The 25,162-nt window shown below is 46.9% G+C and overlaps 1 protein-coding gene across 12 annotated transcripts in view; it reads right to left on the minus strand.

The window, feature by feature from the left end:
* Window positions 1–25,162, minus strand: part of kif1b (kinesin family member 1B) — a 55,716-nt gene that overhangs the window by 2,874 nt on the left and 27,680 nt on the right. For 6 of the 12 annotated variants that reach the window (XM_027016303.2, XM_027016298.2, XM_027016302.2 and 3 more), the window contains 26 exons: window positions 16,072–16,174; window positions 15,718–15,866; window positions 14,876–15,054; window positions 14,528–14,665; window positions 13,155–13,406; window positions 11,875–11,993; window positions 10,723–10,808; window positions 10,242–10,371; window positions 9,802–9,952; window positions 9,593–9,683; window positions 8,966–9,084; window positions 8,627–8,682; window positions 6,105–6,213; window positions 5,926–5,992; window positions 5,640–5,724; window positions 5,433–5,538; window positions 2,684–2,798; window positions 2,295–2,428; window positions 2,057–2,118; window positions 1,811–1,956; window positions 1,440–1,682; window positions 1,268–1,339; window positions 1,064–1,164; window positions 800–952; window positions 389–581; window positions 174–292 (listed from right to left, as the gene is read on the minus strand). In XM_027016303.2, the coding sequence (XP_026872104.2) occupies window positions 174–292; window positions 389–581; window positions 800–952; window positions 1,064–1,164; window positions 1,268–1,339; window positions 1,440–1,682; window positions 1,811–1,956; window positions 2,057–2,118; window positions 2,295–2,428; window positions 2,684–2,798; window positions 5,433–5,538; window positions 5,640–5,724; window positions 5,926–5,992; window positions 6,105–6,213; window positions 8,627–8,682; window positions 8,966–9,084; window positions 9,593–9,683; window positions 9,802–9,952; window positions 10,242–10,371; window positions 10,723–10,808; window positions 11,875–11,993; window positions 13,155–13,406; window positions 14,528–14,665; window positions 14,876–15,054; window positions 15,718–15,866; window positions 16,072–16,174 (3,278 nt within the window). Of the gene's footprint in view, window positions 1–173; window positions 293–388; window positions 582–799; window positions 953–1,063; window positions 1,165–1,267; window positions 1,340–1,439; window positions 1,683–1,810; window positions 1,957–2,056; window positions 2,119–2,294; window positions 2,429–2,683; window positions 2,799–5,432; window positions 5,539–5,639; window positions 5,725–5,925; window positions 5,993–6,104; window positions 6,214–8,626; window positions 8,683–8,965; window positions 9,085–9,592; window positions 9,684–9,801; window positions 9,953–10,241; window positions 10,372–10,722; window positions 10,809–11,874; window positions 11,994–13,154; window positions 13,407–14,527; window positions 14,666–14,875; window positions 15,055–15,717; window positions 15,867–16,071; window positions 16,175–18,941; window positions 22,921–25,162 lie in introns of those variants that run through there. The other 6 variants (XM_027016308.2, XM_027016307.2, XM_027016305.2 and 3 more) reach the window with 2 other exon arrangements.

The raw sequence follows: 25,162 nt of genomic DNA on the forward strand, positions 1-25,162 counted from the left end.
GGAAACAGGGTGAACAGCTGTGTGGGGAAGCAGAGCTTAACTGCTCACTTACTGCTATTCTGAAAACCTTTGATTCAATAATACTAATGACGATGTTCATCTGAGTATGTGCACGTACTTCGGACTGGCTATGTTTTTTGTCCCTCTGTTTTTGCAGGACTCTTATAGATTACCTTATTGTTCCTGCAAGCAGCGGATTGAAGGCATACAGCCAGTCGTTCAGGTCTTTGTCGTTGTTGGCCTGGAGCAGGATGCCTCTGTGCTTGGTGCACACAGCAAACGTGTTGGGAGTCTAAACAGAAAAAGAATGGCCATTATCTTTTAGCAACACTGTACAGTACACTCTGTTAAGCTGAATTCATGCTCTCGGCAAGAGTTCAAGGGTTACCTTGAGCATGGCCTGCTGATCCTCACTGTACTCCACCTGTGCAGTGGACAGGTTCAGCACACCCCTCTCCACCGGGTCCTTGTCGCTGTTGTAGATGAAGACGTACGGCCGGCGCACCACCACAAAGTGTTTCACCCAGGAGTTGGAGCGGGGCTCCATGAAGCTGAGGAATCCCTTCTTAGAAACCACAGACCTGGAGAAGAGGACAGCAGGCAAGGTTCACTCATGTTTAAATATGGCATAAAATATACCACAACACTATATTCTGAATAAACTACAATAACACTGCTGAAGAAGCTGAGGTCATGGAGGCTGAGGTCATGGACTTGGTGCTTCTGTGGGAGGCAAACCAGCCTGGGTCACACCACCACTAGCTCTTGAGCTGTTGCTGTTCTCTCTCTCTGCACTCACCCAGACCTCATCTCCTCGATGTCGGGTACCAGGTTGAGGAACTCGTGCTTGCCAGCACGTGCCAGGTAGGACATCTCCAAGGGGGGCACAATGGGGAAGTTCTCGTACTCAGAACACAAGGGGCTGGAGGCGCAGGAGTTGGCCTCAGGAGTCCTGCACAGAGGGTACCGATGAGGAGCTTGCAGGTTTCCCCCCCCCCCCAAACATTATTCAAATACGAGTATTAAGGAGTCATATCGACCCCGGAGGAGGCGGAGCTCTTACTTCTGGTCCACCAGTGAGGGGCAGGTGGAGGAGGGCGTGAGGGTGGCACTGCTGAGGCTGGTGACGGACGGATCGCGGCCCATGGGCGAAATATCGGACAGCTGTGGGAGAACAGCGCGAACAAGAAGGTGCATCCTGAGATGCAGCTCGTGCCTTTCATCTCAAAATATTTTCTGAAGTGCACAGGGAGGGTGAGTGCGTTACCTTGCAGTCACTGATGCTGTTGCACAGCTGGCTGTAGTCGCTGTTGAAGGTGTGGGTCAGGAGTCTCAGGCACTACAAGGGAGAAGGTCGTTAAAATTGACCCCAGAGCCCCGTCAAGCTATTTAATGATGGTAGGCGTGGCATTTTATTTATGCCATGCTGGCTGTAGTACCTTGGTGGCCAGTTCCTTTTCGCGGTCCACCAGGCTCTCGATGTCGGTGGAGTCATAGCCACTGCTCTCGCTTGGCGTGACGGCGCTCTCGAACGTGGTGGAGGAGATCTGCGAGGAGATACTGGTGGACGTGCTGAGGGTGCCGCTGCTCAGGCTGGGTGAGAGAGGGTCGCTCAGGGACTTCAGAGGAACGGACTCGCCCAGCTTCTCTCGGAGTAGCAGGAGGTGTCGGGTCTTCTCCACCTGTCGCACAGGAAGCGACGTTGAGAGCTTTTATGAGGCTGAAGGTAGCAGGGCTTACACCAGAATTCATTTTCAATAAAATGTACAGGACAATCCATAAGCCATAAGCATGGCATGGGGTCCGCAACCTCATGCAGCTGTTCCAGCTTCTCCAACTCGCACTGGTGCTCCAGAATAAGGCTGTCTCCCCGGGGCCTCCAGCCGGCCAGGTTCTCTTCTCCACGCACGTACGCAACCGATGTGTCCAGAACCTTCCGTCTCCGTCTCTGCATTCCTGGGTCACACAGGACGCATTCGAACTCATACGCCGATATTTATACACATACCAATCCTTCACCACAAAAGGCATGAGGCACGGACAGAAGAGAACTCACCAGGGCTTCCTGTGTCAGCCATCTTGCACAAGCTGAGCTCGTAGATGCCGGTCACTCTGTTGCTGTGAACAGAATAGAGCACTGGAGTTCTGAGGACACTTCAACATACTTGCACACTTGCACATACAACACTAACTGCTAGAGCTCTCGCATGACGACACATACCATTAGACAAAAAAAAAATTTTTAAAAAGAGATTCTATGCACAAGATTGACGACACACAGACGTAGGGCTCACCAGTCAGGGGTCTTTGAATAGCCAGTACCAAACAGGTTCCGCAGGGAGCGTGGTGGGGAGATTTTAGCATCTCTGGAGTAGAACACCATGCAGATGTCTTTGGTGATGATGGCGGGCTGGATGCAGTGGTCAAGCTTTAAGCAGAACACACACACACACACACACACACACACACACACACACACACACACACACACACACACACACACACACGTTCAAGTAAAACCCAATAATGATTATTCATTTGGTCTTAGCATTCAATGACCTATGCTTACAATTCATTAATATTTAACCACTACTTTGAGAGTAAAAAAGAAGTTTATGCAGCGTGTAATAGAATTGTGATCAGTAGTGTAAACCAGTGCCCATGGTGAGTAGACCAAGCTGACCTCCAGGTATGCAGACAAGGTCATGTAAATCTTCTCTCCGTAAGGTGTGACGCGGTTGAGCAGAAGAGAATTGTGCAGAGAGCTGTCCCAGACGGCCTCAAAGCGATAGAACGTCCTGCACAGCACAGTAAGAATGGTCAGACTCTGTGCTCTGTAGAAACGCCTTAAACCTGTTTTGCTACAATGTGTCATAATTTAAGGAAATAAATTGTCAAGCAGCTGCAGAAATCCACAGATAAATGTGAGATTTTGACAAAAGGGGGTACGTGATGAGAAAAAGGAAGAATGCTCATCCTTTGTAATATTCAAGAATATTCCAACATTTGTGGCCCAGTTATTGCAGTGGTAGTGGTGCCCATATTTGATCTGCAACATCAATTTCACAAGTCGACTTGTGGTATTTTGCTAGCAAGTCGTCTCCAGTGATCTAAAGACAACATTAGCATTCTGAGGGTTTACATGGGGCACATTAAGAACACTTGGTCTCACAATGCCAGGACAACATGCCACTGCCATCTCTTTGCCAACGTTCAGACTGTACTGTTATTGCACAAGCCCGTTATACATCAGCCTTATACAAGGCTGAGAAACAAGGAGCGTCTTCTGTGCTCAACCATGACACTGCCATTACAAAACTCATGGTGTGCCATCATGAGACAGGTGGCCAGAGGGTGAGAGTGAGAGTTGAGTGTGTGTGTGTGTGTGAGTTGAGTGTGTGTGTGTGAGTGAGAGAGAGAGTGTGTGTGTGTGAGAGAGAGAGAGTAAGAGAGAGTGAGTGAGCGAGCGAGCGAGCGTGTGCATGTGTGTGTGTGTGTGCAGATAAGCACACCCACGCATAACCTTCTTCTAGCTGGAGGGCTCAAACGTCCCAGGTAGAGGCTTGACTACTTATTAGCAAAAAAGTGCAAGATAAATTAAGGACACAGTGAGTAAAAACAAGCACCATGCTTCTAGCCTGAATGTACAGGCTATTATATGTATATCATTCACTGCTGCTTTGATATTTATCAGGAAAATAAGGTATGTCCATCACAAGAAATTGTTTATGTTCTCAGTGACAGAATTTGGCTGTGACAGTGTTTGTTTGATGATCACAGACATTACTGATCAGTTTACTATCTTAAGCCTAGCTATCTTAAACACAGGGATTAAAAAAGGATTAAAAAGGTACTAAGGAGGTAATAAGAAGAGGCAGACAGGTTTAAACACTGAACTAGAAATATGAATAATATAAAAACAGACTGTGTGTTCCTTATGACGTGATGTGTGTATGGAGTGGAGGTCTCTGCAGACCTTTCCAAAGGCCCCTGCAATCCCTGGTGCAGACTACAATGCCTCTGTACAAATATAAAGTGGATCATTCTGTATTATTCCCATAGCAGTCATAAGAAATAACTATGAGTACTGCGTAAGATCATATTTGAAAAGAACTGAAAGTCTCTTTGAGAGTCTCAGTAGGCCTCAGTAAAAGGTTAATTGTCTCTTCGACAAGGACAGAGTACATAAAAATAACCATCTTGCAGGTGCTTGGTGGTGTGAGTTAAGGTCACTTCGCATACATAGTACTGGATCCCAATTTGCATAATGATAGGTAACTTGCATATTGCTGGATTTCAATTTGTGTGATGATAAATAATGTATGGTTTGAATATAATGGTGGAGATTTCATACCCTAATATGTAAAAGAAGGTGGGGTGATTACATAACAGCCCCTGGAAACTGTATTCATTGCAAACTGGTTCTTTGTGTACTAGTGAGACATTCTCTGAAGGGTGCTTCAACAATGCTTGTTAACATTAACTGGCAATAAAGAACAGGATCAGCTGTTCTCTTAAAGTAATTCTCAAGTCTGCATCTTTATTTTTGAATGAACTAGAAATTATTGTAGAGGCATATGGGGGGGTATTTAGGAGCCACAGACTGTTCAGTCCTCTAACCACTTGAGGGCAGACTGGAGAGGAACCATAGTCCTTTAACCACTAGAGGGCAGGCTGGAGTTATGGAGATTTTCATCTCACAGCAAAGTGACCAGCTCCTTATGTCTCCGTTCAGCTGGGTAATGCAACATTTTTAGAAGGACTGGGTACATGCTTAAGTAGTAATATTAAGAAGGACTTGTTCCTTTCAGGTAGATGTTTGTTCTTATTTCAATAATTCAGTTTCAGACAACAGGTAGTCAGTGGGATACTACACATCTTAAGACAGACAACGCATGGCTATTTGCAGCTAATGTCTAACCTCACTAAGGTGGCTATTTGGGCTATTTGGGGTTATAAGGGAAAGAGCTTTATGTTTATGTGTGTTTGATACCTAGCAATATCGTTATCAACACAAAGACTGTGTGAAACCAAAAGTCCGGCGGCAGCAGCAGGAAAACAAAAGAGACAAAAGCAGAGAGTGAGAAATGACAATAAAATGACACAGGCCAAAGGAAACTCATGCGAAAATGCAACAAAACACACAAAAAGCCTCATACAGAGACAAAATAAACATGAAATTCTGGTTATTTCCATCTTTGTCCAGCAGGGGTCTCACTTGTACCATTTCAACACCACTGACTCATGACTCATTTTTACACACAAGGAAGGAAGGTTGTATAAGCTCTGGACATCATGTTCCAGCATCAGCACAAGACAAATCAACATGGCAGAATCAAGGTAGTTACTCAAAGCCTGTTCCAATATTTTATATGGCGTCACTGGGGTTTTCTGTTTAACGCAGACAGCCTGTGTGGACCCATGCAGTGTACCTGTTGGAGTTGTGGGAGGACTTCATGTTCTTGGCTGAGATGATGTTGAGAGACAGCACGGCATCGGCGGCGATTTCGTCCGCCTCCAGCTTGCTCCTGACACGCCCTGGGGTAAAATCGCCACAACCGTTAGTCCACCCGTCCAACACATGAGACCACTCCCCTGGTCCCCCCCACCCCCCACGCAGGCAGCCAGGAAGGACTCACCGACCACCAGCTCCCTGACGTCCTTCCAGTGGAGTTCGCTGCCCTTCTCGTGGATGAGTGTGACGGTGATCCGACGCTGGATGCCCTGAGAGGGAAAAACATTGGCATCAATCATACTGCACACTTGTAGGCATGTCCTGGCATCCAGTGACCAGGATACCGTACCCATGACAAAGACCTGAATCAGTCTTACAGGAACAATCTTTAGGTTTTAAACTGAAATGAATGTCAAATCTGAAAGGAACTTCACTCCGTGTAGTGGCAGTACAGGGAGGCTGGTTGTTACCTGGTGCAGCAGGTAAGTACCCTGGCACGGCATGCCTCCTGTGTGGTCCACTACTGCTGGGATATACCTGCCAAACCCAAGCAAACCATTATTTGAGCAGAACACAAAAGGAATGCTTACAGGCACTAAACCAGCTGGTTTAGGGTTTGGGGCATTGCTAACAGATGAGCTATACTCACTCTCCGGTTGGCTCCAGCTCACTGATCTCAAACCAGGCCAGGAGGTCGTACTTGCTCACACATTGGCCCAGGTTAGACTTGCTAATGGCGTTCAGTTTGGTGGCTGGCACTACAAAAGATGGGAGGACAACATTAAAACAGAGCTGGGGACCGGAAAGGGTACAGCACCCAGGATAATAAAGCAAAAATACCAAATAAGGTGATATTAAATTACATGGATAAATTAACTCTACGACTGCTGCTTTATGAGAACAAGTGGGTGTGGCAGTCCCGGTCATAAAAGTGAATCGGCTAGCTGCGATACAAGCAGATGTGTATAGTGGAACGTCTACAGGTAATGCTGAGTCACTGGACTTCACAAACAAGACCTTACTGAAGTTCACTGTACTAAAGTTATAGATACACATCTCTGCACGCGCACACGTGTGTGTGTGTGTGTGTGTGTGTGTGTGTGTGTGTGTGTGTGTGTGTGTGTGTGTGTGTGTAGCCAATGCCTCTTACTCCACCTGTGGCAGTAGGAGACCATGTTTGAGCCCATGTCAAAATGTTCAATGACAAGCAGAACAAGCACGTTGCGCTACATGTTCGGGATGTTATTAGTGTGGATGTACACAGTGAAGATGCTCTGCTCAGCATTTCAATAGCTACTCAACAAGATCAGTATGGTGTCCGTGATCGGGTCAGCCCTGATCAGTATGGTCTCCGTGATCGGGTCAGCCCTGATCAGTATGGTCTCCGTGATCGGGTCAGCCCTGATCAGTATGGTCTCCGTGATCGGGTCAGCCCTGATCAGTATGGTCTCCGTGATCGGGTCAGCCCTGATCAGTATGGTCTCCGTGATCGGGTCGGACTTGATTGGTGGAGACAGAGCCCTCCTCATTTCCTGGGCTGACGGGTGCTGACGGAATGGAGACAGACCCGCCTTATGAAGCACATGACCCGCAGGAAAAAGACTGATGTGAACTGGGGTGCACGTGACTGGAGGGAAAAGCTTGGCCAGTAAGGAAAGGAATTCAAGCCTAAACCAGTGGAAAGACTGGTACTATGATGCCAGGGCAGCACAGACCGCTTGGCACCGCTACAGGGGACTGGCAGCTGGGCAGGGACAGAGGGAATAACACAACACACAAATCCCCCACAGAACTGAGAGAGTTGTTCACACCCAGCTAGAGAGCGCCCCCCTCAGGATGACATGTGCCAGCTTTCATCCTCATCTCACTTCTAAGGCAAGCCTGATGATCAGAATGGGAAAGCCAATTTAGAGCTGCTGCATGCCATTCATTCAATCATTCTGGCGATCCCAACGAACGATTGTGGCGTGATGGGGTGGGGCATGCAAGAAAGATGGGAGGAGCTAGGAGAAACTAGGAGAAGCAAGTCTATGTCACACGACTCTCTTCCATACAACACTAAAGGCAGCGCTACGGCCACAATACACGTCAGCACACAGAACCTAGAGCTGGGGGCCTACACCAGCTCCCTATACCACGCAGATCTCGTCTCCACGGCCCGGGTGAGGCCGTGTACCAACCGTGATGTTTGGGCACAGAGAGGGTGGAGTCGTTTGGTACGGGCAGCATGGGGAAGTGGATGGGGCAGTCGGCCCCGCCCTCCAGCGTGGCCACGGCCGCGGAGGCCAGCGCGTTGGCGTGCGCCGACAGTGCGTCCAGCACCTGACCGTGCACATAGCCGCTCATCAGGTGCCTGATCAACTGGATCTTACGTGCGTGGTCTGCCACAGGGCCGCGCAGGTGGTGGAAGAGTGGAGGAGGGGCCAAGTTTGAATGGGACACAAATGGCAAATGAGAACAGAGAAAAATAAACACACAATAAGGAAGCTTGCAAATGACTGCAGAAGAGACCAAAAGGAGAGTATGATGTGCAAGTAAATAAAAATAAATAAATCACCGCACTGTGTTGACAGCGCTGCTTTCTCTGGGAATTACACACACAAGCCACTTATGCATGACGCATATCCTACACAGCCCAGTCTAGATCACCAACAGCCATAAAGCTTTTTCAGTTCTTCCTAGTCACACCAAGCTACTGACACATTTGGGCCCAGGACAGTGCCAGCTCATGGCTACAGACCGAGACACTGCACACACAACGAGGCTGCAGCTCCTGGGTTATTTTTAGTCGCAAAAAACAAGATTTGTTCCCCTCCCAACGGCAGCAACCGAGACAGCGTAGCAGACAGCAGCATCTTTCCAACGTACCCGTCACAAAGTAAATCAAAAATCAAAAGAACATTCCCAAGAGAGCTTAGCAGCTAAAAGCCCCGCGGGGTTGTCTGAAGGGGGTTTATACAGCTTTGTTTTGCTGATTAATGGCTCGTGTAATAAGATGTATGATAGTGGTCACACTTTGTACTCTCAGGATGCTCTGAGCCAAGGGCTGGTCTAAGTGACTTCTTATAATGAATTATAATCACAAATTAAGCATTTTCCTAAAGATTGCCTAAAGGTTTATTAAATATATACGCACTTCCATAAAAGACATGGAAACAGGACTTGCCGTACCTGGTTTAGACAAAGGCATAGCGGGGGGGTAGTATTTCCTAGAAGATTGGGGGAGGCTGAAAGACAAGGGGGTGGGGTAGAAAAGATTACTACATATTCATGACTTACTTTCAGTTACTACATCAGCAGAAGCATTACAAATAATACGTATAAAATAAATTCATTCAAATATACATGGATTTAATAATCTGCTCCAGATGAAATGACTGGCAAGGAACAGACTCAGAAATTGCTGTGAATATGTCCAGCTGTGCAGCTGTCTGTGTGTGTGTGTGTGTGTGTGTGTGTGTGTGTGTGTGTGTGTGAGAGAGAAAGAGAGAGCAGGAGGAAGGCCATTACCTTGGCAGATTCTCTACATGATGGTATAGAGGATGGAACTGGTAATGACCGAACACTTCAAACACAATGGGCTTGGCCTTAATATACTCGATAAAGGACTCCGTCACCTCCACGGAAATCTGCACAGGAAGCCCAACATCAGGTTACAGGCTGAGAGTGTAGTGGACGTGTCATGTCAGTGTGTTCATCTGTGCACCAGAAGCTGTGACATGGCAACAAAAGGGGTTCCATTCCTAAAGAAGGCCTAAACTATCAGTGCAAAAATCACTGTCGCAAAGAAAGAAGATTTGACTACTGTTGCAGTTAGAGGAGTGTGGAGGGTAGTGAGAGAAGGTCAGGGTGGAATGGCTGTGGAGTGGTAATACGTATGGAAGTAGATCAGTACAGTTACAGGTGCCAATGTGTGGGTGCCAGTCATGCAGGCTAGAGAAGGTCCTACTCTCATCAGTCTGGGTCATCTCTCATACTTTGGTATTTATCAGAGATCACAGAGAAGACATCATTAGAGCGATGTCTCTGACCGCTGGTGGGGAGTCCTCTGATCTTAGATTTCTCAATTTATGAAGGGGAATGTAATTGTTTTTAGTGGGTGGTGTTTTGTCAGGGTGGGACGCCGGGAGCGCTCACGTTCTGCACGTGGTAGAAACCCAGTGGTGCACCTTTCCCAGAGTTCTTCAGCGGCTCCGTGCTGAACGCCTCATCGTGGCGGTGGAGGAAGCTGTCGACGACAAGATTACAGGATTACAGGGCAGCTGGATCCACGCAAGAGCTCTCTCTCCAAGTACAGGACACCGTGACCGAGAAAAAGGGGTTTCCATGGAGATGTGCTGACTCACTTGAATTGGCAGAAGATGTCGGCATACTCGGGCGACACTCCGGAAGCCTGCAGCACAGTGACGCGGAAGGTGAAGACGCTGCCCACCTCCAGCTGGCTGGGCAGACCATCGCTGATGTCCAGCTTAGACTCCACTCCACCCAGGGTCACGTCTGAGACACACATCATCATCACACACCATGTACACACCTAAGAGGCTTACAAGGTTCATATCTGAGGTTTTTGCCACGGGAATTTCTGAGATCTTTGCTAGAGCCAATGCAGCTTAATCATCAACAGTCGGACACTCACGATGCAGTCCACACTTTAATAAAAACACATTGGTGGCCAAACATCTGCAAGAACGTCTGTATACATTTCTGGTGACAATGTGAGAGTGCCATTACAGAGATGCTGCAGGCTGACCCAGGGACACCAGCTGTGCCCGCCATCCCTTCTTACCCATGTTGTTTATTCTGTTAATTTCCTCTGAGGGGGTGATGACCTCTGAACTTTGACCTTGGCCTTCCACAATACGCAACTCCTCCAAAGAGAGGCCAGAACGGGTCATGGCCACTGAAGTGAAATCACTCTAGATATCGAGGAGAGGACAGGACAGGAGAAGAGAGGAAAGAATTCAATACAGTTATCAACTAAGATGGCCCATAATAAACAAATAATAAAACAGCCAGTAATTAACCCTTCTCACATTGAAGGGCTTATTTTTTAACCCCAATGCATCTGGATAAATCAGTTTTGCCTTCCAAAGGCAAACAGCTTCTATGGTATTTAAAGAGAACGTATGACTTCCATAAATTTAAAAGTACACTATTCTTCCCAATTACGCAACTGTAGGAGACGGGAAGAACTCGGATAGCGAAACCATGGCTCTGAGTGGATGGGCTGAGTGTAGCACACAAAGAGGCACGCTCAACACTCGTACCTTTTTGAAATACTCGTCGTCAAAGGATATCTTGGCAGTGCCAGACTGCCGGACACCGGAGCCATAATCTGGTGCTTCTTCATCGGCTAAAGTAAATCACAAATATCAGGTAAGACAAAAATGGGACCGCTAACGGGCCCGAGCATTCACAAACAAAGCTTCAGAGTTACACTCTTCTTAGAATGAGGCAGCCATGACACAAACCTTAGTGAAGGCAGCCTTAGAAATAATTACCAATACAGTTGAGGCTTTCAGGTGCATTGTCATATTTGACCAGTGCAGTTGATCGCCATCCGATATTAATTAGTCAGCACTTCAACATCAGTGTCAGTCAACAGAGACTATGGACAATGGAATATGGTCTTGCGCAATGACCTGTGAAACGTGGCATGGTCACATCCAAAGGTTCATCCACGTTTACAGATCCATATATGTTATGTGAAACAAGGCTGGCTGGAGTATAAATAGAAGCCGGTGTTTCATTACTGTTTTGGGTTTGTTTGTTTGTTTAGCCAATCATGTCGGAGTCCTTTCTTTTGAACAGCATCAACAAGCTCAACTGAGCATCAGGAAAACAGCACAACTGTGTCTTACATCCTATCGCACAGCTCTGAAGGTAGTGTGAAGTATGTGTGTGGATGGGAGTAGTGTAACATTACACCTCGCTTACACCACGCATGTAGAGATCAGGAAGGATGAAGGGGACAGTTATGACTCATTTCATTCAGCGTCTGATTAAAAAGGCTGCGGACGTACACAGGAAAGTAAGCTTCTTAGCAAACACATCCATCTGGTGCAAGTGAGTGATAACCATGATTAACAAGGTCAGTGTTGCATGCCCCAATGCAACTGCTGCATGGGATTTATTTGCACCTGCTATAGGAATGACCTAATTAAGAGCATTAAAATGACCAAAACACACAGTCCAAGGTCACCAAGATACACTGTAGCACTGCATAATAGCCTTTCTTGTGATCACTTTTAAAATTTTAAACATATATAAAAAAAAAAAAAAAAAAAGATAAACACGAGAGAACAGAAGTCTACAAAGACGGGTACCTCTACGTTACTGGTGATTCGGACGCCTGGGCAGGAAACAGTAGACGTGACACAAGAGAACCGAGCAGGAGGGAGAGATGCAACACGGCTCACCTGCAATGGCCTGGACCCCCACACGGAGGAACCCGCGCACCTCGCCCTTCTCCGTCACTATGGCAACACGATGCACCAAGGGCACCGAGAACAGCAGGTTACTCAGGTACACGAAAGCTCTGCAGAAAGACAAGCATTCACATGCGCACACAGACACACACGCCTATTTAGGCCACGATGCATTGATGTAGTAGGATGAAATGTACAGGTGTTGATTTAAACATCAGCGTTAATGGCAGCGGCCAAACACACGCTCTCTCCATTTACCCAAATGACAGAACAAGTAACACGACGACATTAGAAATACTGAGGCACGCTCACCATAATAGTTACAATATGCTGTTCATATGCCGTTTCTACACACTGACAGTCCCTAGGTTTATCTTTTGAAGGTTGATCAGAAACAACTCAGTGATTTGTACTACTGGACCAACCATAGCTGAAAATGAAATGACAACCAAGGCAAAAAAGGACAAAATAAAAATCAGTGTTTACAAAACAAGACAAAAGCTGCAGTCTGAATTAAAGAAAAACATTTAAAACATCAGAGCACGGGAATATTTCATGCTTGCTTACACACACACGCGCCATTGCTTTGTGCAATGTTGATTTGTAGCCACTATACTCATACCCCCACCCCTGAAAGCCTCAAGGCTGAAATCGTGTGGAGCGGTCACTGCAGGGCATCGGTGAGGTCACAGTTACGCACGGTCATTCACGACAGGACGACGCACTCTCTTCACTCCCCCAAACCTTCCCCATGACAGTGCTCTAAATCCCTCTCCCAGCAGAATGAGGCAGATTTTGATACAGCCACAAAATGACACGGAAGGACACAATCCAGGCAAAGCACCAAAAAAAACAAACAAAATAAAAAAAAATAAAAATAAATAAACAAAATGTTTAACACAGACAAAACAAATACTCAACAAGAACTAAAATGATAAACAGCAAAAACAGGTGGATGGCTGTTTAGTGCCGGTTGTTAATGCCAATTGTGCTGCGAGGGTAAGTGGAGACAGGCTGTCTGCACAGAGAGAGGGAGAGGAGACGACAGCCTCCCCAGACGTGCTGCCTGTAAAGCACGCACGGCAAAAAAAAGGCCTCTTCGCCACGAACAACAAAACAGCTGCAAAATACCCGTGTGCTACAATGAGTCGGAGCTGTAAGCAGAGCAGCGGGTGACGCCAGATTAAACGGCACGTTTCTGAAGGAACACCCTAAAATGCCCCACTCTCTCTCCGTCTCTCCGTCCATCCATGTCTCCCCCAAGCACCAACCTTCCCACGAGCGTGAACCAGGGTGAGCGGTCGTAGAAGGGGTCGTGGCCATCACCAAAGATGTCCGAGCCCTCTTCGGTGCCGGCGTCTGAGCTGGTGTCGTCCACAAAGGCCTCGTCATCCACAAGGTCCTCCATCTCACTCTGCCTCTCATCGGCCAACTCGGTGACGTCCGAATCGGCCGTGGAGAAGGTGGGCGAAGGCGTGCGGTCGGCCAGGTGCTCGTTCACGCAGCCTTGGAAGATGGGCGAGCTAGGGGTGGGGTTTAAGGGCGGGCAGCCGGAGGGTTAGTGGGATGGCCCCAGACACACCAGACCATCTAAAGCCCAGGGCCCATCTCAACTCCGTGGGAGTGGTGCCAAGTAATTCACTGAAACTGTAATTACACAGGTCTACAGTAATGAATAAATGCTCATTAGAACATTCTTCAGTGACTAGTATGCCATTAAGAAATCAAACAGTAACTGTCTTTCAAAACCAGGAGATGAAATACAGTCAAGGGTAATGGTGCAAGACACATAACTGAAGAAGTGTCAGCTAAAAATAAAAACGAAAAAAAAAAAAATTCAGAATCAAATGGTCTAGATGAGTAATTGTTGATGTGAATGACCAAACTAAGAAATTTGACAGATAAAACACAAAATGAAAAATGAAAACATTAAAACTAAATGATAAACAAATGGAAGGATGAAAAACAACTTTACATAAAACATTGTGTAAAGTAAAAATAAACAAAGGAAAGCCAAAGTGATTCATTTTGGTAATAACAATCAAAGAAACTACACAAACTAGAATGGCAAATGCAAACACAAACAAGATGATTTAATCAGACAGGAAGAAAGGTCTCAGACCAAAAGTGTATTAAAACGAGTTATGGTAATTGGGTGTGGAATGCCTCAGAAGTGTGAGCTAAATGAATAAAACATGAATAATTCATGAAAGCACCTCCCCCTTTTCTAACACATTCCTTTGATCGGCCTAACGCGTCTCATGCCACAACACGTGAACAGATACACAATTCCCATCACGTCTCACCTTGCACTTTCCGCTTGCAAACAGCAAACAACACATCGCTTGCTGTGTACTGACTGCCCACTTTATTAGAAACATTTATTTATAAGAAAAACCTTGTATGCGCACAGTTACAATGTCAAGCCCATGCACACTTCATTGCAACACATGGACTACAGTAGCTATAAGCCTAAGCAAATGTGCCTAAAAATTGTGTTCAATGTAATGTAATTTATTCTCTGTAAATACCCAATAGGTAAGTTTAATGTCATACACTTCCCACTGTTCTTTGTTGTGGACCTACCAATACATTAATACATTTTAGGGCTGAAAACATCCTACATCACGAGTGACCGACATACCTCCCAACCAGTTTGAACCAGTGGAAACGGTCATAGAAGGGGTCACTGCCAGTCAGGGACCCCTCGCTGCCCTCTGGATTGGAGGAGGCCATTTCACCAGCACGGTCATACATCTCACGCATCTGTTCCAGCCTCTGCCTGAAAGAGCAGAGACATACAGTCCAGTGAGGACACAATGAGGACAGGACATGCACACACCACCAGGGATTTTTCTGCAGGCTTCTTGCTGGCCGAAAAGACCGTTACTGGGATAAGCTTGAATTTTTCGGATGTTCACTTAAAATGCAGGGAATTACAGAGACGAAAACCGGAGCGGAAAAGGCATGTGCACCGTGCTCTGGTGCTTACTTGAGCTTCTCCAGGGACCAGTAGTGAGTGGCTCCATTCTTCAGGTCCTGGACCTCCACGGCCACCACGGTCCGGGGAAAAGGCCGTGGCTCGCGCTCCTTCTCCGGCTCGGGAGGGAGCAGCTCCGGGGGGAGTGGGGAGTACAACGTGTCCGTCAGAAGCACGAACTGGAACTGGACCTTAAAGGATGCAAGAGAGAGTGTGTGACTGTTTGTGAGTGTGTGTGTGTGTGTGTGTGTGTGTGTGTGAGGGAGAGAGAAAACAGGCATTGAGCGATGGTGGGACAAGAAGGAAAAATGAAACCAGCACACATCTGTCGGGCTTCTTGTGGTTGCCTGGCACTAACGCAACGCTCAATCACTGCACCTCAATGAGGTCGGCAGAGACTTTAAATCTCTCCGCTAAAGGCAGACACGAGAACCGTTATAAATCTTGACTGCAAGTGCTTTAACTTCAGGGCCTCACAGCAAGTGCTTTGAGGCTGTACTTCAAAAGGTCTGAGGAAAAGAACGCATGTAAATAACAGCAAATAAAAGCGCGAGAGAAAGGACGCAGGAGCGAAGGCAGAAGTGTGCCCTTCTCCCTAGTTTTCCAAAGCCACCCGCAGGAAACGGACACTCGGGTAACAGGATCGTAACTCAGCAGGGGTGTGGCTGCGGATGGGTGAGCCACGCCTGACTGGACCTGGCATCGAGTGCTAGGGTTTATGAACCAGTCTGGACGTAGCCCCGTGTAGCTCGATAAATCAAGTTTACAGACTACTTACTTCCGACTGGATCAAAGGCACGCATTCACCTGTTTTCACGGTACGAGTCAACAAGGCGACAGTGCCAGTGATGTACCTTTTTCTTGAGCTCCACGCTGATGGCGTTGGCCTCCTTCAGGTACACAGCATTTCCCCACAGCTGGTCTCTTAACGAGGTGAACTGATGGTACCTCCATTTTCTGAACGCCCACTGAGCCAGCTCAAACTCATGCTGCGTCCACGGCACTGCCGGGATAGGGACAAGAGACACATGCACACAGACAGAGACTTATAGGGATAACGAGAGAGACTGAGATTTTAGGTACATTTTAGTTTAACTTAACTCTATCTAGAAATGCTGAAGGTGCAAGAGCTCCTACTAACGCCATTAACTGCAAGGTGGCCCTTACTAGATCACTCCCGACCGCGATACCGAGGACGGTCATGTTACCTTCATCTACTTCCTCTTCTTCTTCCTCTTCATCTGGAGTTTCTGCGATCAGGGAGCGAGTCTCTACCTGTTTCTGCAACTCCTGGAGCTTGGTCTCATACACCTGCACAGCAGAGCAGTGGGACAGGGGGACAGCAGAGCCAATGCATCAGCACACTGCCTGTGTGCAGGAGGGAGAGGCCCCCCACTACCACCCCCACACACACGCCCCCACACACACGCACACACATGCACGCACACGCACGCACACACGCCCCTACCCGCCACAGTGAGAGTTATGCAGAACTTAACACCCAGCTGAATACGAAAATGATTTTTAAAACCCTTAACAATTCTAAAGTTCTGTTTTCACATACTGAAAATATGAGACAGAGTGTGTACAGTAATGTACACAGTTAAGCTCATCACATCACCAATTCTGCACTCTTACAAGGAGCCACTCAGTAAGACCCTGAACACCAGCTCTTAACAGAGATGTACTAGATACAGCAAGGTGAAAGAGAGGTGTACTGTACTAAACTCTAATGATCACTCAATGGTCTTTACAAGGAAAGAAACAGCATTTTCTTCAACAACAAATGTGGAGGAGAAAGGGCTTGACTTCCTGTTGCGCATACAGATCTGACCACATTCCTTTACTAGTTGCAAATGCTGGATGAGGAGGAGGCCCAGGAGAGGAGGTCCACAGATGCTCTGCTGCTTGGGACTCATCCCACATGAGGCAACAGCCAATGAGCTCAGCACATTCATTTCTCTACTCAGAGCTGAAGGGCTGCTCTGTTCTCTAACACTCTCTTTCCCCATCACTCTCCCACACAGACACTTTCTCCCTCTCTCCCTCTCTCTCCCTCTCTCTCCCTCCCTCTCCCCCTCTCTCTCCCTCCCTCTCCCTCTCTCTCCCTCTCTCCCTCTCTCCCTCTCTCTCCCTCTCTCTCACACACACACACAGCTCATGCATATAGTCACACAGACACCTCCGTTCTTTTGCACCAGCTTCTCTTCAGTAGTACTTTCTCCTACTTCAGGAGACCTATGCCAAAAAAAAAAAAAAAAAAAAAGCTTCCAGGAGCCAGTGGGGCTGGTTTCCAAACTTTCAGGAAAATAATATCAGGGCAGCACAATATATGGCTTGTTAATCATTCTTGCTGGTCATAAAAGGCAGCAACATCTCAGACATTGCAGAGGAGTGTTCTGAGAGTGTGTCCAGTGTGTTTAATAAATTATGGTATGCACATGTCCCAACAAAAGAAATAATTTCAGTCAAAACAACACAGGGTAATTTTAATAACAGACTATAAAATGCACATACACTGAACATCCACAACATTAAATCTTCTGACAAGATAAATTAATAACACTGATAATCTCAATGGCACTTGTCAAAAGGGGGCGGGGATTATATTAGGCAGCAAATGAACGGTCAGCTCCTAAAGTTGGAAGCAAAAATGGGCAAGTGTGATGATCTGAGCAATTTTGACAAGGGCCATATTGTGATGGATGGATGGATGGATGGATGGATGGTCAGGCTTACAAAGCAAAGGCTGACCCATGTGGTTTGATCCCACAGAAGATCTACTGGAGCACAAACTGCTGTAATAGTTTATGCTGCCACTGATAGGAAGGTGTAAGTACACAATGCACTGCAGCTTGCTGTGTATGGATGGGGCTGCGTAGCTGCAGATCGGTCAGAGTGCCCATACTGACCGCACAACCACTGCCAAAAGCATCTACAACAGGCTCGCAAACATCAAAACTGCACCATGGAGCAATAGATGAAGGTGGCCTGGTGGTATCAGGATGCATTATGGAAAGAAGGCAAGCTGGTGGAGGCAGTATGATGCTTTTGGGCAGTGTTCTGCTGGGAAATCTTGGGTCCTGGCATTGTGGATGTACCAAGTACACGTACCACCTGCCTGAACATTGTTGCAGACCAAGTATGCTCCTTCATGGCATCGGCCTCTTTCAGCAGGATAATGCACCCTACCACACTGCAAAAACTGTTCAGGAATGGTTTGAGATATAAGACAAAAGAGTCAAAGTGTTGACTCGGCCTCCAGATTCCCCACCTCAATCCAAACGAGCATCTGTAGGATGTGCTGAAGCAACAAGACCAGTCAATGGAGGCCCCAACCCTGCAACTTACAGGATCTGCTGCCAGCGTCTTGGTGCCAGATGCACAGAACATCTTCAGAGGTTTTGTGTAGTCAATGCCTCGACGAGTTTAAGCGGCACCATATTAGACAAGCAGATTTAATTTTACTAATGATCAATATATATGTATATAGTTATAATATAAAAGTGATGGGTCAAAGCATTTGAGAAAAAGGTGATGTGGTCCACTCTTAGAAGGTTCTTTAGTCTCTCCGTCTCAAAACCAGGGACTTAATATGACATTCCAGGTGTCTGCATATGTGAAACTAAACGGATGAAAACCAGTGACTCAAGCATAATAATCAATATTTCTATAACTGCTGATAGTGATATTTTCATCTCATGCATTAGGCATAATTATGGATGATAACAGATCAAATTTAAACAAACAGTTTTGAAACTACATACACACCTTGCTCACCCAACTGGATCAAAACAGCACATGGTCTTTTCACAGGGCCAAAACATGACTGCTGAGTTGAAACACACTAAATCAAGGCATCACCATACTATCACAAAATAATAATAATAATCATCATCATCACCACCACCAGGTACCTGTATGGCTGCTTTAATGTCCAGTAGGGAAGGGGTGTTATTTTGCACCACCAGACTACTAGTTACATTATGCATTATCTGGAATTCACTGACATGTCAATATGCAAGCAAACAAATGCAGACACAGAGCACGGCAATAATAAAGAACGCTGAAGAATGGGTTTCAGAAAGGCTCACTGAACTCAGTCACAACTTTATTGCATTCATTGTTTGAAATTCAATATTAACACAACTATTCTGAACAAAACCAGCATAAATCAAGTGAACACAAAAGTTCACAGTTTGCACATATGCTGTTATAGGCTTTGAAAAGCAACACATTACATGGCCATTTGGAGGCACTCGAGATCACTGTTGCATTTGAACACACACACCCACACACACCCACACACGTTTATATACTTAACAAGAATAATACACATTGCCCATATAATTTTGTACAAATTTCATCAGCTCTGCTCAGGACAAGCTGGAGCTGCTGCCAGCACCATACACACTCCATAGAACATTCCTCAAACAGGTGAACCATGCAACTGATGGTCACGTATTACAGCAAAAAATGATCCAACCCTCCCTTCTAATGGATCTGAAATGCAGGTTCTTGTTTGTTTAAAACACTGAAAAGGAAGAGTAACAGCACAAGCGAGTTCCATCCTTTTTCTCCCACTCTGTAGCTGGAGTATAAGCGGTCGACGCTAAACTCTTACACTGCTGAAGTGGAGGACCTTTCCTCCATCACACACAGCGCCACTCAAGCTGATGCAGAACGCTGAACGAGCGACACCACCAGGCTGGACACGCACGCTGGGACTGCACGAATGAACAAACGTGCCATTACAATGGTGGCATTAGGGCAGAAAATCCCACTGGCTTGGCAGTCTGGATAAACACTGGCGTATAACTTTAAAATGAGATTCTTCTCATTGAAGCTGGAATTGTAGGCTCTGTAATAACAGTGACGAGTTGATAAAATGGGTTGTGCTTTTAAAACGCCTTATATAGAGAAATTTGTGACAAATGAAGATAAAGATATACCCATCTTATAAATCTTGTAAAAATTCCTAGTTATTGCTCCATCCTTCCTTGGGAGGTTTAAAATGAGTCCCAGGTTAACATGTGACTCCTGTGTTTGGGGTGATGGTGTGTGTGTGTGTGGGGGGGGTTCCTTTCTGGGCTCAACTATGCACACTTTCAGGACACGAAAAACTAAACAGGATCCTAAAATCGTACATCGTTTGAGGATGGAACTACAGCAAAGAGCTCAGTTAAGGTCTCTGGAGCACCAGCAGCCTACGCATACAGGGCAGCGGAGCATTCTAAAACATTACCTCCGCCCCCAGAGGTGCGGGGAGTGGCTGGCAGCTGAGAGGAAGGGCGGGAGCCGGGCGCAGGTGACGCAGGCTCAGAGCCGCCACACCGCAGCTTTTCCGAGTGTGCTGCTAAAATGGGCCGTTTGGACAGTTGACTCCTTACAGGAAAGGAGACAGGCTTCATCAAGGACTAACTTGCTGATGCACAATAAAACACTTTCAGTTTTAAAAGTAAACAGAGGGAAACACATGCCCTCATTTGTTTGTGATCAACAAATCACTGCTTCATGACTCTGTGACAGAGCTTTCATAAAGGCTAACAGAGCAAGGTAGAAATAACAAAAGTTAATGACATACTGTTGACCCAGTAAGGCACTTAGAAGCATTTTTCATAACACACACAATGTGTCACCCCTTTTCAGGTCACAAAACATCAAGGGGTTTTTTTTTGGTTGGTTGGTTTGTTTGTTTTTAAATCTTCATCACATTCAAACTTCCTTTAGCTCAAATATGAAATGAATGGAATTCATCATGTGTAGCTGATCACAAAATTCCTTGGAATTGGGAAACCAGATAATCATTGGCTGCATTTCCGAACTTCTAGTTCCTAGGACATACTCAGGTAGGTTAAAATATTTACTGCTAACCCCTAGTAATTCCTGCATTTCGTGAAATGTTATGGGTCATGTTTAGAAGATGTACTGCAGATATAGAGCTACTGAGCTGATGTTTAGTCCAACCACTATCATATGTTGGATGCAATGGCCCTCTGGGAAAGTGGTCATTCAGAATTCAACGTTCAGCAGAACAATGTTAAGTGAGATACTATTGCCCTAGAGGTACTTGAGAGGTGTCGAGGATGTGATGTTGATTAAACAGAGCGAAGCCCCGGTGACCATTTAGCTTTTCCAGAAAACACCACCTCAGCCAAGAAAGAAAGGATTCCTGATGCTCAAACTGACCAAACCAATAAAATGCTTGAGGTACAACAGACATTTTAGATCCAGTGTAGCTCGGAAACTTTAGAAAAGCCGTCCTGGTGCTAGAGTTACAACCAGTACAGCTCAGCTGATATCATCAGGGGATCAAATATCAATAAAAATAAAAAGAGATCAAAATATGCTGCGCAAACACCGGACAAAACTACATACTGCAAAGACCAGCAGTCCGACTCAATGAGGACAAGCTGTCCAATGCTGTGATTTTTCTCTGCAAGTCTGTGGTGCCTCAAGGGTGCTGCTATATACTTCAGTACACAGGACAAAGCCTCACTCCCCCCCCCTCCTGTCCCATCTCGTCCCGTTCACACTGCAGTTTCCCGTCCGGATTTCAAATTGGGGGCCGACATTTGCCTGCGCATGCGGGGTGGGGTCTGAAAGCTGCCCCTTTGGCTCGGCTGCTGGCTGAGCTTGTACTGCTGGTTATAGCTGTAGCTGCCATTGGTGTTGTAGTGGTATGACTGGGAAGGGATCAGCTGCTGCTGCTGCTGCTGATGTGGGTGGAGATGAAGATGGTGATGAGGATGAGGCTGGTTTTGGTTGTAGCGTGGCTGGTAAAAGGCCTGCGGCTGCAGTGGCTGCTTCCCATCCCAGGAGTGCAGGGACTCCATGGAGCCAGAGGGCTGCTGGCTGCTGTTGAAGGAGTGGCGGCGGCCTCTCTCGTAGGCCGGCTGGCTCCTGCAGCCCTGGTTATGTCTGTGGCTCAGGCCCTGCTCCAGGTCTTTGCTCCTGCGCTGCCCCGATGGGCTGGGCTGCAGGGGGTCGGCGGCCTGGACGGGGGCCACCGGTCGCTCCCGGGGCTGGGGTTCTTCCTCGGCACCCCCCTCCTCTTGCACCGCCTCCTTGGGGACCTTCAGCTCGATCACCTGCTCGTCGGTGATGATGATGTGCGTGCCCGGGCTCCAGGAGTTGCGGTGCTTGGGGTTGCTCTTGAACGGGAAGCGCAGCTTGCGGTCCTCGGGCGGGATGAAGCGATGCGGCCCGCTCTGCCGGCGGAGCTGCCGGGAGATCTCCTGCTGCTGGAGGTTCTTCAGGCGCACCTGCTCCTGCCGCATCCAGCGCACGTGCCCACGCCTGAGTGACGCGTCCTCGCCTGACAGCTGGGACACCTGGTCGCCATCGCCCGGCTCGCCCTCGGCCAGCTTCACAGGCGGAGCCTTGTTCTCGTCGGAGCTCCGCTCCCTCGCAGCTCCGCCTGGGTCGGCCCTGTCCTGGCCCTCGGCGGAGATCATGGGCAGCACCCGCTCCATCTTCAGCATCTTGTTGCGGAGGGCGCGGATCTCCTCGTCCTTCGTGTTGTTCTGCTTCTTCACCTCTTGCAGGATGTCCTCCAGCTTGTCGATGTGCACCTTAAGCTCGTCCATGTCGCTCGCGCCCCGCCCGTTGCCGATCACGTCCTCGATCCGCTCGTCCCCGACCCCCACCGTGTCCCAGACGTCCCGGGCAACGGCCCGCCACGAGTCGCGCTCATTGGGGTCTTTCTTGGCATACGTGGCGCAGAGCTCCTTCATCTTGACGATGGCCAGGGCCTCGATCTCCTGCCGCGTGTGGCGGAAGTCGTTCAGCGCCACCTCATAGCAGATCTCCTTCACGGCCTGAATCTTCAGATCAGAGATGGTCACCCACTTGGAGTCTTTGGTGAGGCGGCGCCGCTGAGGGATCTGGTACATTTTCACAGGCTCCCTGTGCTTGCCGCTGCTGGGTAAGCCACACTTTTTGACTATGGTTTGGAGTTTGCCGGGAGGAAGCTTCTCCCGCAAGGAGGTGATGAGTCTCCAGCTCTCCTCGCATGACCTTTTATCAGAGTCATCGCCACTATCAGAGTCTCCATCCTTGAAAGAACAAAAATAACAACAACAAAAAAAAAAAGAACGGGGAAAAAAAGTGCGGAACAAAATGGGAAAATTAAAATGAGAGATTCAAATCAAAAGGAATGTTTTCTGTAAAGAATGGACACGAGTTATGATATGCAAAATGGGAAACTGCTATGAGCTGTGAGTTAATGAGCTCAGTATTAAAGCAGAGATCACTCAACAGAAGTTTATTCTATGTAAACAGAGTGACTAAAGCCTCGATATTTTGACAATACAAAAAAACAAAAACAACAACAAAAAAAGACACTTTGTCTAATGTATATGAACATTGTGGATTACAAACATTTGTGTAGTTTTTCCAAACTATAAATAGTGAAGCTATTAACTAATTAGTGCACAGAGGAACATCCAACACAGACTATTTTCTAGATGTCTGTTCAGTTGAACGAAGACCCACTCGCTGAACACAGCACTGCAATGTTCATGCAACTACAAATGGTAAACAGAGTTCCCAAGTTGCATATCAATATTAAAAATCATATGACATGATCAAAATGTCAACAAAAAAAGCGGGGGAGGGGGGGAGATGGATCTTGCTCTGGTTGGCCGTTTCATTCTGCTCGTCTCCTCTTCACTTTTGTGCACTTCAAAGCTGCACCCGATAAACATGCTTCAGAAATCATGCAGGAAAAGCCAGTGGAGCTTTGGCCATCCCCAACACCGCCCCCAATCCCTCCCAACTGAAGTCCTGGGTGGAGGGTTGATTTTGAGGTGGACACAGCTCTAGTAGTGGGTTAGAAGACTCTTGTGTGTTTTAATTAAAAGGGTCAGTCAAGGAAGAGAAAAACTAAATATTTTTAAAAAGAAGAAGAAAGGACAGACTGGAAGGAAGTTAAAAGCATCGATTTCATCCGCTACAGTTAAGAAGTTAGTCGAGAGAAAATGCAGTTTCTCATTTGTTTTCCAGGTCAGGTATGCAGAGTGCAGTGCAAAACCGTAGCCAGATAGCAAAGGCACTAACAAGAGACAGGTGGTGAGCACGTAATTGCAATCTGAGTTATGAGCGCAGTGTGTCGTGTCTTGGTGTCATGTCCCGTGGATGTGAATTGTTTTGATGAGACCACCAGAGCATTGGAGCACTTGTCATCATTGATTAAGACCCCTGCACAGAAAACTTTTCAAGCATGCCCTCTGTCTCCCCTCAGACATGTGTAATGCAAATCGGTTACAGACATCAATGAGAAACCACATTGTCACTAGGCTTCATCAACTACAGCAGAAATCTTGGGTTATTGTCACAATGCATTGGAGAGATCAGCAACTGCATTGAGGAGCCAACAAAGTCAAACTCAAATGAACAGAAATCTATGGCCGCAAATCAAAGGCCGACTCAAGGTTGACCTGCTAACCATGCCGCTCGGCTAAGGGCTCGAACACCAGGCTCTAGGCACGTCTGGGAAATGAAACTGTTAGCAGAACATGCTAGAAAAAGGGGGGAAAAAAAACAAAAAACAAAAAAAAACAAAAAACACACAGACCGTGCAAAGGCAGCAACAGAGTTAAAGCATACAATATACAGAGAGAGATATTTATAAACAATTTTGTTAATTTAAGCAAAACTAAAAAGCCGTGCTTTGTCATTTTACAAAACCGCTGCGGCTAATTCAGGGACAAATAAAAGCTTGGTTCTGATTTGATCGAGCCGAATTCTGTTTATTTATTAAAATTCAAATCATTTTTCTTCTGATGATGCTGTTTTGCAAGATTCCGTTTCTCAAATCTAAGCGAGAAATCATATGAGCAAAAGAACTCTAACGGAAATCTTATTTTTGCTGTATCAGAGGGTATTGTGTTTCGGTCCCTGGCTGGAGCGAAGGGGGTCAATTTCATTTACCTCCCCAGCTCTCCCTATTTCAGTCCAAAGACAAAAGATTTCATTTCCATGCAAAGATGTTTAGCCATGCACTGGGAGAAGTGTGTTTCACTCACTCACACACACACACACACACACACACACACACACACACACACACACACACGTTTCAAGGCATCAGGGCTAAGAGTGCAGAATCAGTGCTGGCTGGACCTTGACAGAGCACAAGGAAAACCAGGGCATAATATTGTTCACGTTCCCAATTAGCCAACAACATAAAAAGGTGCACTTGATGGCCAGTAAAGATCAGCACATCTCCCCGGAGCACGCTTACGTCAGTGAAGGCCCTCAAAACAGGAAAACAAAGGCAACCTTCACAAAGCCACC

This window comes from Electrophorus electricus, chromosome 24 (genome assembly GCF_013358815.1).
Source record: "Electrophorus electricus isolate fEleEle1 chromosome 24, fEleEle1.pri, whole genome shotgun sequence".
Taxonomy (NCBI): domain Eukaryota; kingdom Metazoa; phylum Chordata; class Actinopteri; order Gymnotiformes; family Gymnotidae; genus Electrophorus; species Electrophorus electricus.